Source organism: Ovis aries, chromosome 12 (genome assembly GCF_016772045.2).
Source record: "Ovis aries strain OAR_USU_Benz2616 breed Rambouillet chromosome 12, ARS-UI_Ramb_v3.0, whole genome shotgun sequence".
Lineage (NCBI taxonomy): Eukaryota > Metazoa > Chordata > Mammalia > Artiodactyla > Bovidae > Ovis > Ovis aries.
The window spans coordinates 70,602,358-70,620,782 of NC_056065.1; the positions used below are offsets into that span (position 1 = coordinate 70,602,358).

Below are 18,425 nucleotides of genomic sequence, written 5' to 3' on the forward strand. Positions count from 1 at the left end.
GGCAGCAAGCCTGCAATCCACACAGTGCCCTGGCAGGAGGGGGCGGGGAGGGGCACGACTCCCCATTGCCCTTGGGATTCTGGGGAATCTCCAGGGCTTTCGAGGAACCAGAGAGTCTGAGCTCTTGGAGGCAGAGTCCATCAGTGGAGCTGGGTTGCTGCTCATAGTTCTGGGCTGAGCAAACTAGTGTCCCGGGAAAGGGGAGACAGAGAGACAGAAAGTGCCATAGCTGGCCACCCTGACTTCTTCAACCCCAGCCTGTTCCCAAGACCCCAGACACACAGTTACAGGTTGCTCTCACCTCGGTCCATGATCCTTCCAGAAAGTTCAAGAGGCCATCGTCCTTAAGGTGGGGGTAGAAGGGGATGGACACGGGGAGATAAAGTGACACCACCCAGTGTCAGGAGTCCACTCTCACATACGTGCACACCTCATGTACACATGCAACCGAGCCTAATCCTAGAAGCCTTGTGAAACAGGTATTTTGGACCACCCCCCCCCACCCCCCTATTTTAAAGGTTAGGAAACTCAGGCTCAGAGAAGCTGAGTAACTCCTCCAGGATCATCCAGGTAGGAAGTCATGAAATCAGGATTCAAACCAGGTCAGTCTGATGCTAGACCCTATCTCTCCACAAGATGATTTACTCTACAATGTAACTTACAGCTGCTTGCCAGGCACCAAGCTAAGTACTGCAAACCAGAACGCAAGATACCATCTCATCTCCAAGAATCTAACGAGATAGATTACGTGGAGGAATGATCACAGATTGTATTTTCCCAAAATGGCCCATTGCCCCCTGGAGCCAGGGTGGAACTCCATCTGCCTTGGCAAGTAGAAGTCACGCCATCTGGTGCTGAGGCTGGGTAATAAAAGGAGGCATAACCCGGCCACAACGCTGTGAGAAGTTACATGTGGAGAGGACTGGAGCTCCTGCCGGCAGCCAGACTCCCCATGGGCCCTGTGGTTCCCACTGCGCCCTCTCAGAGTTCCTCACACTCAATCTCTGAGCTCTAAGAATAGCCGGTTCACACCACGGCCCCTGTGTTTCCCACTGCGCTCTGTCAGAGTTCCTCACACACAATCTCTGAGCACCAAAAATAGCCGGTTCGTGCCACTAAGTTCTGGGAGTGATTTGTAAGCCATGGTCACTGGGATGAGAGGTTTGTAAACTGTAAAGTGCTGTACATCAGTCAGATGTAGTTAGTAAACCTAAGTTTGGCATAAGGGGATTGTGTCATCTTTAGAAGTAAATTTTGTCTTAACCAGGGCTCTCCCCCGAAAGCAAAAATGGAGCAGGGGCTTGTGTGCAGGGACCCACGTTTTGGAAATGATCCATGGGTTTGGACAGTTCAAGGGTGTGTTATGGGGGACTTTCATAGCGGTCCAGTGGTTAAGACTGGACTTCCGGTAGTGGAAGCATGGGTTTGATCCCTAGTCAGGGAACTAAGGTCCAGAGTGCTTCACAGTGCAGCAGAAAAAAAATGTGCTATGGAGTGGATTCCCACTGTGCACAGCTGGGGCTCAGCATCTCCTAGGACCCTTGAAGATTGGGCCTCAGCGGGTGGGATTGGTCTACTGGTTTCAGCCCTGTTGGTGAAGGGCTGCCACCCAGATGTTAAGACCTTGCACTTGCTGTTGGGAATGGCTCGGAGCAGCTTGCCTGGCCGAGAGCCGAGGGGAGAGCTGAGTCCGCACTGAGAGCCGACACCGCATGTGCTGGGCTGACAGACTGTGAAGCGAAGCATAAGAAGTGAACAGCACGCTACAGCCTCAAGGCAGCGACTACCCCACTGTCCCGGACAGAGGCCAGCGGGACCAACCTCTGCCTGGACGGCTTCCCCACCAGCCGTGGGACAGCCTGCTCGCCCGTGCAGCTGCAGGCCTGCGTGAGGCCTGGAAGCCGCTATCCCCCAGAAGCCTCTCTCTGCTGACAGAGCCCCGGCAGGCCGTGCTTGCCACAGCCTGGGGCTTTGAGGAGCGGCCTTTTGAAGGAAGTCAGTGTAGAGGGTGAGGCCGCTTTATTCAGACCCTTAAGTTTTTTTCCAGGAAGCTTATGAGGTGGTGAGCAGACGCCTGAAGGACACAGGGTGTGTGATTCTGGGGGTCATCTGTCCAAGCTGGGACCGGGCCAGGGTGCCCTCTGCACGATCCCACCTCTGGAAGCTGGCTTGCTTGTCACACCCCTCCGCCAGCTCCTCTGTGGGCCGGTCACCTCCACTGATCTCCGTTATGGGACATTCAATACTTAATGGTCTTCCAAATGGAGAATGAGGTTCCCTGCTCCAGGGCCTTGCTTCTGGCTTGTCCAGCGTTAAGCCTCTTCATCCCGGTTATGGGCCGGGAGCCGCCTCCACACCACCTGCAGGGGAGGCCTGGGCAGGCGGGAGCACATAGGGGGAGGAGGACCTGACTGTGCTCCCCCTGGGGGAGTGTGGAGGGGCTGCCGCTTGCTGGAGGAACTTAGATTTGGGGAAGGACTTCACGAATTACACCACCACCACCTAGCATAGGCCAGGAACTGAGTGTCCCCTCTGAGAGGTTGAACTTGAAACTGTGTGCTTAAGAGCCCAGCCCCCATCCACTCTCCCATCACCTTTCCTTTACCTTCACTTCTCCTAAGGCTTGCTTCCTTGGTGGCTCAGACAGTAAAAAATCCACCAGCAATATGGGAGACCCCATTTCAGCTCCTGGGTTGGGAAGATCCCCTGGAGAAGGGAATGGCCACCCACTCCAGTATCATTGCCTGAAGAATCCCATGGACAGAGGACCCTGGAGGGCTACCGTCCACAGGGTCACAAAGAATCAGGGGCAACCGAGCGGCTCGCTTTTCACTTTCACACTCCTGGGTATAGATCATGGCTCCTTTCCTCCTGCTTCATTCCAGGGTGATGCATGACCTCCCCACTAGACCCGGGGTCCTCCGCTGGGAGGGGTCCTCGCCTCGGAGGCTGGTGCAGCTCTGTCCCCCAGGTCTGCTTAGGACTGAGGGGTTTCCTGGGATGTGAGAGTTTCAGTGTAAAAGCCAGAAAGTCCGGCAAGTTTTCATGCCGGACTAGACGCTTTCATGTTTGGAGGAGACAATCTCATCAAAAGGCAATTACAGGGGCTTCCCTGGTGATTCAGTGGAATACTAAGACTGAGTTCCCAGAGCACGGTGGGGGACAGGGGGCAGGGGGGTTGGGGAGAGAGTTGCAGGTTCAATCCCTGGTCCGGCAACTAGATGCCACATACCACAGATGAAGGATCCTTAGTGCCACAACGGAGATCAAAGATCCTGCATGCCCCAACTAAGACTTAGTGCAGCCAAATAAGTACATTAAAATGTTTTTAAAAACCCAGCAGTTACAAGGTGTGCGCTAAGCTCTACTGGACCCCAGAAGCGAAGGCTTCTTGGCAGAAGTGCATCCCGGCTGAGTCTTGTAAGAGGATATAAACCTTTAAAGTGAAGAAGACATGACAAGCAAATGTGGGAGAAGGGATAAATGGGGCAGCAGGCTTTGGGCCCCAGGGATGTGTGTGTCCTGTAGATGCCAGTGATGCAAATCCTCAGGCCAGGCTGTATCCCCTCCCCCAGCTGCACCTCTCCCTAACCCCACCACTAGGGCCCATCTGGGGTGCCCAGACTTCTGTGTGCTCAGCCCCGACAGAGGCTTACCTGGAATCTGGTGATGAAACACAGTCTTATTCAGAGAAGACCCTTGCTGGGGTGTGGGAGGCGGTCTTTGAAGTGCAGAGCAGGGCAAGAGGCAGAATTGCCCCAGCAGTGGGGATCCTAAGGCCCTGATGGGAAACTGCGCTGTGATGGAGGAGAGGGGGGAAGAGAGAAGTGGGGGAAACAGGAGTCCTGAAAAGTCCCCAGGGACTGGGCTTGGAGACCTCGCTCACCCTGCAGAGATGGGGCTCTAAGGAATGGAATCCTAATCCTTCCATTGCTTGGTGATGTTGGCAGTTGGTGGCACGTAATTAAAGGAAAGTCATCTCTTGGGGGTCCCCAAGGACTTGTAACCATTATTATTCATTCACACATCATCTGTTTCAGGGCAAAATGTCCCAGTACAGACCGCCTTGGCAACATGAACAACTTCTTGAATTCCAGGCCACAGAGTCCTGCCTGAAAAGTTTTAGACCCACTCCTCATGGATGGCCAGTAAGCTCCCAGCTTCTTGGCTGGGACCCAGGAGTCTGCCATTAGTCTGGACACACCAAAGAATAAAGCAAAGGTCAAACCTGGACCTTGGTAAGGATGGGGATGAGTCCTCCTGGAGGTGACTGGTGAGGTAGTGCTCCTGAAAGTCCATCTGAGCCCAAGTGTATCACAGTCTCTAAGGTAGCTCATTGCAAATGCAGTTCCCATGCGGCATCCCAGGAATACTAAATGCTAAGCCTTGGGGGTGGGATATGGGAATCAGCATCTTCAACAGTCACCCTAGGAGAGTCTTCTGCTTAGTATAAAATTCTCTCTTGAGGGGTTAAGTGCTATTTGTTTTAATAAAGGACGAAGTTTTGTGTCAAAGAAATTTGTCTCAAAAAAAAAAAAAATCTCTGCTATAAAATTTCCAGGATGAGTTTAACGCAGAATTTCTCAACCTTGGCACAACTGGCATTTTGGACCAGACAATTCTTTGTTCTGGGCACTGTCCTGTGCATTGTAGGATGTTTAAAAACATCCCCCCACACTAGATACCAATAGCATCCTATAGCTGTAACAACCAACCTTTCAAAACAGCTCCAGACACTGCCAGAAGTCCCTTAAGGGAAAAATCCTACCCTCAAAAGAGTCTTTCCTTATGAAATCTGAGCTGAGTTCAGTGCGTTGCCTGTTCTTCACCGTCACTGGAATGACCTCCAGGCCAGGCCCTGCGCACATGGAACCCCCGCCCTCCTCACCACTTTCCAGCTGCAGGTGGAGCTGAAGCCAGTTCACACTGACGTTCTCCTGGTTGTGGTGAAGAGCCAGGCCCTTTAATAGCTCCCTTTCCCCTTCTCCCTTGTGGCTTGTTCCCTGGTGGCTCAGGTGATAAAGTGCAATGTGGGAGACCTGGGTTCGATCCCTGGGTCGGGAAGATCCCCTGGAGAAAGGCGCGGCAATCCACTCCAGTGTTCTTGCCTGGAATACTCCACGGACAGAGGAACTTGGCGGGATAAGTCCATGGGGTCACAAAGAGCTGGACACTACTGAGCGACTAACAGTTTCAGCTTCCCCTTCTCCACCCTTCCTCCTGATGCACCTCCTTTCTGCCACATCTCATGGATGCCTCTGCCGCCTGGCCCCCTCGCTGGCCAGGGAGACAGAAAGCAGGCCAGCAGAGACAAGTGGTGCTAATGAGGCTCTAAGAAATGCCCTGCGGGGAAGAATTCTCCTTTTGTGAAAACAGGAAGTTTATTTTGGTGCTTAAAGTACACAGGGCCACAGTAGAAAATCTGACAAGTATAGAACAATATAAAGAAATAAAGGCCACTTGTAATTCCACTGCCCACGAAGCCCCCGCTGACACCTAGGAGGCGTTCCCCTCAGCCACCATGACCTCCCCGCTGGTATGCAGGCAGGACACCCGGGTGAACAGAACACTTGACCAAGGGTGATGAGAGCCATTCAGCATTCCAGGTGACACGCGTGCTCTATTCAGAGCCGGTGGTGACCAGAGGCTGCGAACGCCTGTTTTGCCGGAGATCTTGCGTTGGAGGGTCTCCTCGCCTTGCCTTCCCAGGGCCAAGCTCCTGACGATCAGAACTCATCCTTTATGTCGAAGTGGGGCTGGTCTTCAGGCTTGAAGTCCAGGTTGGGGCTGCCATCCTCATTGAGGATTCTTCGGGCTGTATAGCCAACGATTGGGTATTTGGCTTTGTACACTCTGGTGAAGACGTCATCCAGTGATTCCAGCTCCTCGGCCGTGAGGCCCGTCTTGGGGAGAAAAGCCCGAGAAACACAGGGTTGGGAATGAATGAATTGGACTTGGCCCCGGCCTCTCACACCTCCTCCCTGCTTTATTCTCCCCATATCCTTCAGGCAAGAAAAAAAAAATCTCTCGAAAATCAAATCGCGGACAGCTGACCCTTTTTGTGTGCTCATGAGTGTTGGCGGGGAGGAGATGGGGGAAGCAGGGGGCCACATCAGGTTTCAGGGTTTGATTGACATGGGAATGAAAGGGTCCAGAGAGCTCCCAGGCGGTGCGGGGGGCGCCCTGTGCGGCCTGCAGCCACCTCCTCTCTGGAATGACTCTCACCGCTCTCTACCCTCCCCTCATTATAGATCTGCACACCCTCTCCGCTCCACAATTTCTTAATTTGTTTCTGTAATGTTGTCACTCAAGAGTTTGACTCATCTGAGCGACACTGGAGTGAATGCCAGCCTTTCTGTTAGGATGATTGAGATGACCCTGAAATGGTCTTTGTTAAGGCTGTTGTCTCCTTCACAGAAATATGAGCATGGGGGAGCCTCTGCTTCATCCCCTGAGCGACCAGGAGTGGCTTGGGAAGTGGGTCTCAGAGATGAAGAGCAAAGCACCCAGGGGCTAGGGGTGGCAGGGGCAGACTGTAAGGGGGGTGGCACTGCCAAGGCAGGCGGGAGCCAGACTGTGAGGATCACTGAGCTTGATCACAAGTGCCCAAGAGTCTGGCCTTGACTCTGCAGGCAGTGGGGAGCCATGGAGGATTCTTGAGCAGGAACGTTAACAGCGAGATCTCTACTTTAAGAAAACAACGGGCTATCAGAGGGAATGGACTGGAATGTGAACCGACTAGTTAGGAAGCTTTGCTATTGCCCAAGGGTGTGTGTGTCAGGGGGAAGGCCATGGCCAAGGAGGTGGGGCACTCTGACAGAGGCTCAAAATCTGGCTCACGGTGTCATGGGTGAGGTCTGCAGGGTCCAGGGACATCTTGGCCACCCCTCTGGTGGAGTCCTTCCCGGTCAAGGCGTTGTAGGGGGCTCCTCGTCCATAAAACTCTGCAGTGGGGAGGACAGAAGAGGATATGAGCGGGTGTGCACAGAGCAGCTAGGAGGGGGTGTGGGGGGCTTCCAATAACCCCCCAATCCTAGAGAGACCCCGGCCTGAGAGGAGGGTCGGCAGTGAGGAGAGGAAGTCCAACAAGCCACCCCAGCCATCTGCTTGAGTCCCACAGTTCAGAATATGGAATAAATCATACATGCTGGGCCGACAGGTAATTTTTTAAAAAATATAAGATGAAAACAATCTCTTAAAAATATCTAAAATGTAAATAAGAGGAATGTTCTATCTGCCTAAATGCTCATGGAAGCCAAGTCTATTTCCATACGTCTTTGGTTTGGTATCAAATAAACAAACAACAAACCATTACAAGACAGCTTCCGTGATACCAGCTATAGTTTCCATCACAGAAAACACGAAAGGGCATTAAAGAGCTCTACAGTGTTCCATGATCTCAACCCTTTGCTAAGTAAAGGGTTTTTGCTAAGGCAAATCATCCAGTTTGACTCTGACTCTAGAGGCAACAGGGAGCCACAGAAGACTTTTGAGCAGGAGCATGACACTGTTAGAGAAACACCGCTGAAGCGCAGAACTGACAAAGGCAATGCGCTCAGGGACTTCCCGGGCAGTCTAGCGAGGGTTTGATCCCTGGTCGGGGAATTGAGATTTTGCAGGCCACACAACACAGCCAAAAAGAAAAAAAAAAAAAAAAAAAAACTATGAACTCACTCTGGAGGGAAAGGACCTGCCCGTATTCCCTCTGCTCCCTCACCCCTAGAGCGCCCACTTTGGCCACCACGCCCCCCAGAGGTAAGGGTTCATGAAAGCAAGCCACTTACCCTTTCCAGAAGTGACATCGAACACCACCCCCTTGACTGCCATGTAGATGGGCTCATCTTCCTAGAAAGCAAGAGGGAAGGTATGAGGAGGAAGCAGAGAGCCCTGCTCTTTTGGCTCAAGTTAGTAAAGTCTCTTCCCATCATGGGCAGCGCAGGGGGCGGTGGGTGAAGTTACAAAGCAGCCGCTGTCAGCCAGCCCTCAGCCAGCATATGACCCTACCCGCAGAAGCACGCCCACCCACAAAACCTGGGAAAAGTTACGAAGCTTCACGACAAGTCTATGGCAATACCTTTCTTTTAAAGAAAAATCGGGAGCTGAAGCAGCTCTATTCAGATAAAAATTCAAAAGAATATTGAAGCTACTTAAATCGGTTTAAATTTCCTCTCATTTTCACCACACGTGGATGTAATCAGTGCAAATGAGCTATGATATGTTTTGCTTCTTATAGGTAATATTAGTTCATACAAACATTGTCATGTGTTGAAATAACCAAAACAGCTGTCACTTAAACAGCTCTATCGTATTTTAGTTATGCTGTACCTGTTTGTTTACTATTCTTCTATTTTGGCTTATCTGGATGGTTTCCAATTCCTTAGGACCATAATGGCAGCATTACGAATACCTTTCAAGTCACTTTCTAATGTGTTGAGCTATTTCCTTGAGGCCTATTTCAATATATCGAATTCTGGGGCCCAAGTAGATGAACAACATAATCACTTTTTATATTTTACCAGTTTGTCCTTCAAAAAGCCATCTATGGTGCTAGAAATATACAAGCAATGCCGTTTCCTTGCAGCTGTAACCATGGGTTTTACATTTTACTTTTTGCTATATTTATGGGTATTCAAAAGGAAGGACAGAAAATAAAATGTAGTTCCTAAGTGACAGGTAAGGACTCTGGAGGAATTTTAAGTTAAAAACAGATATTGTATATTAACACATATATGTGGAATCTAGAAAAACAGAACATGCTAAGTCTCTTCAGTCGTGTCTGACTCTGCGTCCCTTTGGACTGTAGCCCGCCAGGCTCCTCTGTCCATGAGGATTCTGCAGGCAAGAATACTGGAGTGGGTTGTATGCCCTCCTCCAGGGGATCTTCCTGACCCAGGGATCGAACCGGCATCTCTTGTGTTTCCTGCGCTGGCAGGCCAGTTCTTTACCACTAGTGCCACTTGGGAAGCCCCCAGGACACAGTAGGTTCTGTGAAAGACCCCAGCAGCTGGGACCCCTGTCTTTCGAGATCTCCAATCTGAAGCGTCCACCAAAGATTCTGTGCAGCTCCCTGCCGGGAGTCCGAGCTCTCAGCACAAAGTGCACCGCAGAGTCTGGGACACGAGGGTCTGCCCTGGCTCTCATCCAAAATGACTATCATACAAATGAGACTCATCACTAGATGTTTCAGAGAGACTTGTTTACAAAGTCCACCATCCCACAGCAGAAACTCTTGGGAGTCAGATGTGTTTTGCAATTCAGAATTTGTCAGATTTAGAAAGGTGTCATGAGGCACATACCAGAACACCTACGGGGGTCTGAGGAAGCACCCTGTCATCAAGGATATCAGCATTTCACAGTAAAGCATAAAGGTGAATAGTCACACTAAGTAGGATAAATAAAGTCTATAAATAGACTTGCGTAGCTCCAGCAAGGTTCCATTACGAAAAGCGTTCAGATCAGGCAGGGTTTCGCTGTCAAATGATATTAAAAAAAACCTTCTGCTTTTCAGAGCTCCTTTTCTTCGATTTCTGAACGGCATAAGAGGATTACGGGTCTGTTATACAGCCTCTTGTTTGTATCTTTAATAATAAACTAATAATAATATTAATACCAGCTAAGATTGCCTAAGGTTTACTGTGCTAAGACTACTCCAGGCCTCAGCTAAGCACTTTGCACACCACCATCTCATTTAATTCTCACAAAACCCCCACACAGAATAGGAACTCTTATTATAGCCAATATGATGGCCAGTTTTATGTGTCAATTTGGATCGGTGACAGTATCCTTATTCAGTACTTATCTAGGTATTGTACAGAGGTATTCATGTAGACGCGATTAATATATACAACTGTTGACTTTGTGTACAGAAGATTATCCTGGATAATCTAGGTGAGCCTGATACTATCAGTTGAAAGGCCTTAAGAGCCTTTGAGGCTTCCCTGAGGAGGAAGAAATATACCACCAGTGGACTGCAGGATCTGTTCCTGCCCAGAGGTTTCTCGCCAGCCCTTTCTGACACCCCGACCTACTCAATTTAGACTTACCTAGCCAGCCTGCATGATCACATAAACCAATTCTTGCAATTAAAAAAAAAAAAAAATATATATATATATATATATATATATATATATAGGGACTTCCCTGGTGGTCCAGTGGTTAAGAATCCAAGCTTCCACTGGAGGGGGCATGGATTTGCTCCCTGGTTGGGGAACTAAGATCGTGCATGCCATGTGGTGCAGCCAGTATATACATATTTATACAATAGATACACACACATACATACATAGATAATTTTTTAAACTGGTTCTGTTTCTGATGGAACCCTGACTGATAACAAGTATCACAGATTAAAAAAAAAAATTGAGACTTTAGCTATTTGCTCAAAGGGACTCAAATCCAGATATGATTCAAACGTCTAATGCTCTAATGAGCATTATACAAACAGTTAACACTTCTGAGAGTGAAAGGCGATGCTATTAATAATTATCCCGGGACAATAGGCATAAACCAGAACTACCCAGGGCAAACCTCAGCACAAGGCAGTTAAAACCAGCTGCACTGAACTGCCTCTTTCCCCTCTTACTACAGACATCCTCTGGGCTCCATACCCGAAACAGTTTTTCCCTTAACCTGCTACCATCTCAAGTTTCCCTCTCTCTTTCCCACAGCTGAGCATCCATCAATAATACCTGCATAAAAAACCAAGGGTCTTTATCTTGCAGCCTAGGCATGGCTGCTGGATATGACAGCCACTTAGAACTCCTTCTTCCCTTGGGTTCTGTGCTGGGGGTCCCTAGGATCACCCCTAGATTTGGAGATTCATGAGAAGGACTCAGAGAATTTGGCAGAGTTGGACTCAGAGCTAGTTTATTACAGCAATGTAGCAAGGATACACCGCTGGATCTTAAGGGGAAAGGACACAGAAGGAGCCTAGAGGAATCTACCTGTGGACTTTCTTAGGCTGGCCCTCCCAAGAGGGGGTCAACAGAGCATGTTCTTTCCCTGCAACAAAATGCAGTAACTCATGTATGTTTCTGCCCAGGGAAGCCCTGGAGAGCTTCAGAGCCCAAGGTCTTTACTGGGGGTCCACCATGCATGGTGCAAGCCCTGTCTGCCCAGCACTGTTCAACATGAACACACAGTTTGTACAAAGAGCCCAGACTGAGCCCCCTTCATCTGTTAGGGAAGTACAGAACACCTTGGAAATCCAGACACCAAGCCAAGAGCCACTCTTGCAAGCGGGCCTATCTAAGGATGGCAGGCCTGCAATGTTAACTCTTCCCTGCACAGATTCCCTGTTGCTCCAAACGGGGGTCCTTTAACATCCTGCCACATCTTTGTCACACTCCTTTCGCATTCTCAGTGACTCAGGCTTCTAACCAACCTCTATGTACAGTGATATCCAAACTAGCACCATTGCCTAGGGCCCAGGTTTCTAAGTCCCTCTTGTGAACCTAGGCCCGCTAAGGCTACTAAACTTGGGGGTTAGGGAGCCCACAGCAGAGGGTTTTAAAGAGAGAATATTAGGTTGCTTCCTTCTTCTACCACTATCTGGTGGCATGCCTCCCTTTGCTCACAGTATAAAAGCAGGAGGTTGATTCCTATCTGCTCTGAAACGCTATCCTTCCCTGATTTCCCCACCTAACTCTTCCCGCATCTCCTGACCTAATTCCAGCTCCCATGGTCCTTCTCCTGGGCAGCACCCTGTTCGCAGGCTCCACAGCCATCACACTGGGCCCCACCAACCAGAATGGTCAGGTGACTGTGAGGGGTATCCTGGAGTGCTGACCGGCTGACGGGGTGGGATATCTCTGTTTCTAACCTTGGATCTCCCCCTCTGCCGGCTCCCCCAGCTCTGGTCTAGCCCTAAGAGCACCAGTACTAAAAGCCAGTTTGAGGAGTCCGGGAATAGGGAGGCTGGAAGACAGAAGAGCAGGGAGAGCCTGGAGCAGCCCTGGGCCTGCCCCCACGCCCGCCTAGCCCAGGGGCAGGCCTTGCTGCCCCTTCTCCCTCCCCGGGAGGAGGCAAAACTGTCTGTCCCCAACTGAAGCTCACACTGAAAACAAAAAAGTTTCTCCATTTACTGTACTGACTGAGAGTCAAAATGCGTCTCAAGGAAACAGCTCCAGGAAAGAGAGAGAGTGAGAGGCGCGGGGTGGCTGTTCCGGCCTGGGAAGCCGGGAGCCAAGCGCCCCGACAGCTGGGGACCTCCCCGTGCCCCCAGGCGGCGATCAGGCCTGGACAGAAGGTCCGGGCAGGCCTCGCGCCCCGCTCGGGGCCGGGACTCCGGGAGGAGGCGCTCCCCGAGGCCTGCGCCTGCCCCCCCGCACCCCGAGATCTCTCCCGCGCTCCGCGGCCTCCCGGGGGGTCTCTGCCCCCGTCTCCGCTTGGCTAGACTCGGCCCAGTCTCCCGGCCCGCGCTCACCTCCTCCCCGCTGTAGCGGGCCAGCTCCTCCTCCGTGAAGAGCCGCACCGGGGGACCTCGCTCGGCGGGACGCGGCGCCTGCCCGGCCCGGGCTGCGGGGAGCCCCGCGGCCAGCGCCACGACCAGGGCCAGCGCGACCAGCCGCCGCCCGGGCGCGGGGCCCGCCATGGTGAGCGCGCCGAGCCCGGCCAGGGTCGGCCTGGGCGGCGGAGCCCGAGCGCGCCCGCCCCGCGGCCCCGGAGCCCCGCCCCCGCGCGCGCCGACCCAGTGGCCGGGAGGCCCGCGAGCCTGGAGCCGAGAGCCGGACTCCGTGCCTCCCGCGGGCGGCGTCCCGCGCTCGGCCACCCGGACTGGAAACTTGGAGCTGGGATGCTGGGGTCTACAAACTACAGACTGAAAATTTCGCCAAAGAGTGGCACGTGTCGCAGCAGTCCCTTGTGTTAAGATTACAGGGTTGACTCAGCCCAGCATTCCAGCACCAAGGAAGATGTATTTATAACCTAGGACCCCAACTTTCTAAATTCATTTTTACTTTGGGCTGATTTTTTTCTTCCCAGTTGTGTTTAAATTTCGGGTCTCCAAAGGATTTTTGCAAAGGTGGGGCACATCAAAGACATACCCTGAAATAATAATAGCTAACATGGGAAATAGATGGGGAAACAGTGGAAACAGTGGCAGACTTTATTTTGGGGGGCTCCAAAATCATTGTTGATGGTGATTGCAGCCATGAAATTAAAAGACGCTTACTCCTTGGAAGAAAAGTTATGACCAACCTAGATAGCATATTCAAAAGCAGGGACATTACCTTGCCAACAAATGTCGGTCTAGTCAAGGCTATGGTTTTTCCAGTGGTCATGTATGGATGTGAGAGTTGGACTGTGAAGAAAGCTGAGTGCTGAAGAATTGATGGTTTTGAACTGTGGTATTGGAGAAGACTCTTGAGAGTCCCTTGGACTGCAAGGAGATCCAACCAATCCATCCTAAAGGAGATCAGTCCTGGGTGTTCTTTGGAAGGACTGATGCTGAGGCTGAAACTCCAATACTTTGGCCACCTCATGTGAAGAGTTGACTCATTGGAAAAGACTCTGATGCTGGGAGGGATTGGGGGCAGGAGAATGGGACAACAAAGGATGAGATGGCTGGATGTCATTACTGACTCGATGGACGTGAGTCTGAGTGAACTCTGGGAGTCGGTGATGGACAGGGAGGCCTGGCATGCTGTAGTTTATGGGGTTGCAAAGAGTTGGACACGACTGAGTGACTGAACTGAACTGAACATTTGTGCAAGGGTGTCTTAATTTATTCAGCAAATGCTTTTTGAGGGTTTCCACATACCAGGTCACTGGAGACACATTGCTGAAGAAGGCAGATCCATGCCCAGCAGAGTCTACGTTCTATGGGTGAAATAGACAAAAGTAGTGTGAGGTGGTGATGGATGCTAGAGAGGGGGGAAAAATGGGCAACTGAATAGGGAGCATTGGGAATTGGAATTTTAAATAGGCTGAGGGGGGAAAGCCCCAGGGAAGACAGTATTTGTATAAACGTCTAGAGGACATATGCTCAGATGGTAAAGAATCCACCTGCAATGCAGGAGACCTGGGTTTGATCCCTGGGTGGGGAAAATCCCCTGGCAAGGAAATGGCAACCCCCTCTAGTATCCTTACCTGGAGAATTCCATGGACAGAGGAGCCTGGCAGGCTACAGTCCATGGGGTCGCAAAGAGTCGGACACGACTGAGGAACACACATGCGCACTATGGGAAATGAGGGAGGTAGCTCGGGGGCGCGGGGAGCAATCCTTACAAAGGGGAAACTACAGAAATGCTGAGGAAGGAGAGTGTCCTGCTTGTTGGAGGTACAACAAGGAGGGAAGAAGGGTAGATGGTGAGTTTGAGGGGTAAGGGGGTACAGGGAGCTGGAGGCAAGGGGCAGATCTTGTGGGGCCTCACAGCTTTTTTTTTTTTTTAATGACTTTGGCTTTTAGGCTGAGTGAATGGAACAGAGGAATGAGTTAAAATGTTTATGGAATGACTTTGACTCCTGTGAGGAGAAAAGACAGAAGTGGAAGCTACTGTTAGAATCCAGGCGAGAGATGATGGTGCTTTGGCCCATCAAGGGAGGTGATGAGAAGTGGGTGGATCACGGATTTGTTTTGCATATGTGGCTCACAAGATTTGCTGACAGATGAGATATGGGGTCTGAGAGACAGAGAGGAGCCAAGGATGACCCCAAGGGTTTTTGGCCTGGGCAGCTGAAGGATGGAGTCTCCACTTACTGAGATAAGGAGAGACAGTAGGAGGAGCAGGTTTGGGTGAAGATCAAAATCAGGCTTGTTCACTCTGAGAACACTTAGACAGCCAGGTGGAAGTATCAAATAGACCGTTGGCTGTATGAGTCTGGAATTAGAGGGAGAGCTCAGGCTAGAGAGAGAAAATTTGGAACCCTTGGCATTTAGTTTGTATTTAAAGCCACGGAATGGATGAGATCATCAGGAAGGGCATGTAGATTGAAAAGAGGCAGGAACAAGGACTGAGTTCTTGAGGCTTGCCAACATTTTGTGGTTGGGAGAACCAGCCACCAAAGATGGGCGTGCTGTGCACTAAGCACTTTTACGTGTATTAACTCATTTAATCCTCACTGTAACTCTATGAGGCTCCTCTGTCCATGGGACTTCTCAGGCAAAAATACTAGAGTGAGTTGCCATTTTCTTCTCCAGGGCATCTTCCAGACCCAGGAATCCAACCAGGGTTTCCTGCATTGCAGACAGATTCTTACTGACTGAGCTACGAGGGAATCCTATTCCATGTAGTAAGTAAGAGCTGTTATTATCACCCATTTTACAAATGATGAAACTTAACTGCACAGACCTTAAGTGCCTTGCTCAATGTCACTCAGTAGGTGGAAGAGCTAAGATTCAAGCACTGGCCCTATGTCCCAGAGTCTGCCCCTGACCACCCGTCTATACTTCCCTTCCCTGATTGTACCAAGTTCTCAGCTCTGTACTTCTTCAACAGAGTGGACTTTGATTACAGAGCAGCCTAAACAAGACCTGTCCACAAACCATCTGAATCTTAATTTCCACATCAGTAACATACCAGCCTACCTCCTAGATAGGACTGTGCTGAAACTAAAAGTGATGCAGGTGTGAAAAGCTGCGTAAGCTGTGCAATATCCACGTTACACCGTGTCACCACGTCTCCAGGTAGGAAGAGGCCCTGCTAAGCCCTTAGAATATCACCCCTTTCCTGATGCAGCCTGTTCCTTGGCATACAGAGTGCAGCATCTCTACTTGAGCCCTTTTCTCTCCCGACAGTTGTATTGTTAGGAACTGCTTTGGGCCCAAGGAAACTCCCTATAATTTCTACTGATCAGATCTAGCTTCCCCGTCCCAGAGACGCTGAGTGTGAGTCTGTAATGGAATAGCATGTTCACATGCCCTTGGATTTCTCCAGGCCTCCTCCTGATGGCTCTCCCCAGATTGAAGAGATTTCTACTTGAAATTCAGAGGTTTCTGCTTGAACCCAGATTTGTTTTCCCAAACGAATCAGTTACCTTCAAGGAAAACAGAAACTACTCTATGGCTGTGCTGTAGGGAGGTGGTTATACAGGTGATGGAAGAGGCTAAGAAGCAACCCTGAGGGAGCCCAGAGATTAGCAAAACAGGAAGATTGGTAACATCCGGGAGTGTTTTAGAGCTTAGGAGCCTGGGTCACCTGACTGAAGCTAGAACCACACACACACACACACACACACACACACACATACACACACACACAACGTTTGCCTCGGGGCTAGAGCTGTGGAAGGGAAGCTGCTAGGGCAGAGCACAAGGGAGAGAAAAACCGTGGCTTCCCACTTGCCCAGTTCTGCTCCAGGCTTCCAGCAGAGCTTCCTCTTGGCTGAGCCCAGTGGAAACCCAGCCTTCAGGACCAGTCCCTGTAACCCAGAGCAGGAGAGGCAAGAATGGGATCTGAGAGCAAATAAGCCCAGGATCAGCCCAACCCAGCCTCCACCGACCTGGCTTCTACCCGCTCATCTTGTTACCAAGTCCAAGCTCTCTTGGCTCGCCGCACGACAGGCCAGTGAATCTGAGAGACCAGAGATTGAGGCATGGAAGAGACTTTAATCAGGGAGCCAGCAGACGGAGAAGATGGCAGGCTAGCACCTCAAGATAACCATCTTATGGGGGTCTGGACGCCAGGTTCTTTTGTAGATCAGAGAGAAGTGTCAGGTGGGTGTATGCTCCTCAGTTCTGTCTCGTCACAACAAAGATTTGCAGTGACGGAAATTAAAGCCCCCCTCGGCGTGTCACAGCTCTCGGGTCTTGGACAGACTGTGTTATAGCTCTCCGGTCTCAAACGGACCATGTTATGGCTCTTAGACAAATCAGTGTTACAGCTCTATTTTATTTAGATAATAGCAGGAAAATCCATCTTCGAGGCGTGATGGCACGTCAATCCAAAGATGCAAAGAGAAGAACGCTCCAGTGCGCAGGAGAGAGAGAGAAAGAAAAAGTGTATGCACGCGGGGACGGGGTGGGAGTGGGGGGAGAGCCCTTTGGCTCCTCTTTTTATATGTTTTTTTCTCCCCCCTGGGCCTGCCCTATGCAAATTGGGCTTAGCCAGGAGTGCTGTTCTGCTTGTCCGGTCCTCTGACCTTCCTTTGACTTTCCTTTGTTCTATTTTCGCAGGCTTTTCCCTTCCTTGTCTTTTAGCCACCGCCATTTTGGACTCCTCCTATTCTAACTACCTAACAGAAAGAAGCAACGAGGAACTAAAGTCAAAAGGCAGAACAGAGAGGGAGAGGCAATGGGGCAGTAAAGTGAAAGGGTCTCAGTTCAGTTCAGTCGCTCAGTCGTGTCCGACTCTTTGCGACCCCATGAATCGCAGCCCGCCAGGCCTCCCTGTCCGTCACCAACTCCCGGAGTTCACTCACACTCACGTCCATCGAGTCAGTGACGCCATCCAGCCATCTCATCCTCTGTCGTCCCCTTCTCCTCCTGCCCCCAATCACTCCCAGCATCAGAGTCTTTTCCAATGAGTCAACTCTTCCCATGAGGTGGCCAAAGTACTGGAGTTTCAGCTTCAGCATCATTTCCTCCAAAGAAATCCCAGGGCTGATCTCCTTCAGAATGGACTGGTTGGATCTCCTTGCAGTCCAAGGGACACTCAAGAGTCTTCTCCAACACCACACTTCAAAACCATCAATTCTTGGGTGCTCAGCTTTCTTCACAGTCCAATGCTCACATCCATACATGACCACTGGAAAAACCATAGCCTTGACTAGATGGACCTTTGTTGGAAAACTAATGGCTCTGCTTTTCAATATGCTATCTAGGTTGGTCATAACTTTCCTTCCAAGGAATAAGCATCTCTTAATTTCATGGCTACAGTCACCATCTGCAGTGATTTTGGAGCCCCCCAAAATAAAGTCTGCCACTGTTTCCACTGTTTCCCCATCTATTTCCCATGAACTGATGGGACCAGATGCCATGATCTTCGTTTTCTGAATGTTGAGCTTTAAGCCAACTTTTTCACTCTCCTCTTTCACTTTCTTCAAGAGGCTTTGTAGTTCCTCTTCACTTTCTGCCATAGGGGTGGTGTCATCTGCATATCTGAGGTTATTGATATTTCTCCCGGCAATCTTGATTCCAGCTTGTGCTTCTTCCAGCCCAGCATTTCTCATGATGTACTCTGCATAGAAGTTAAATAAGCAGGGTGACAATATACAGCCTTGACGTACTCCTTTTCCTATTTGGAACCAGTCTGTTGTTTCATGTCCACTTCTAACTGTTGCTTCCTGACCTGCATATAGGTTTCTCAAGAGGCAGGTCAGGTGGTCTGGTATTCCCATCTCTTTCAGAATTTTCCACAGTTTCTTGTGATCCACACAGTCAAAGGCTTTGGCATAGTCAATAAAGCAGAAATAGATGTTTTTCTGGAACTCTCTTGCTTTTTCCATGATCCACCAGATGTTGGCAATTTGATCTCTGGTTCCTCTGC

At 50.4% G+C, this 18,425-nt stretch overlaps 1 protein-coding gene across 1 annotated transcript; it reads right to left on the reverse strand.

Moving 5' to 3' along the window:
• Window positions 1-5,356: 5,356 nt before the first annotated feature.
• NENF (neudesin neurotrophic factor) lies at window positions 5,357-12,625 on the reverse strand. The gene is made up of 4 exons (XM_027956303.3): window positions 12,425-12,625; window positions 7,785-7,845; window positions 6,841-6,944; window positions 5,357-5,903 (listed from the first exon to the last, which is right to left on the reverse strand). Exons 1-4 carry the CDS (start codon window positions 12,590-12,592, stop codon window positions 5,727-5,729), a joined length of 510 nt encoding a protein of 169 aa, XP_027812104.1. The 5' UTR covers window positions 12,593-12,625; the 3' UTR covers window positions 5,357-5,726.
• Window positions 12,626-18,425: the final 5,800 nt, after the last annotated feature.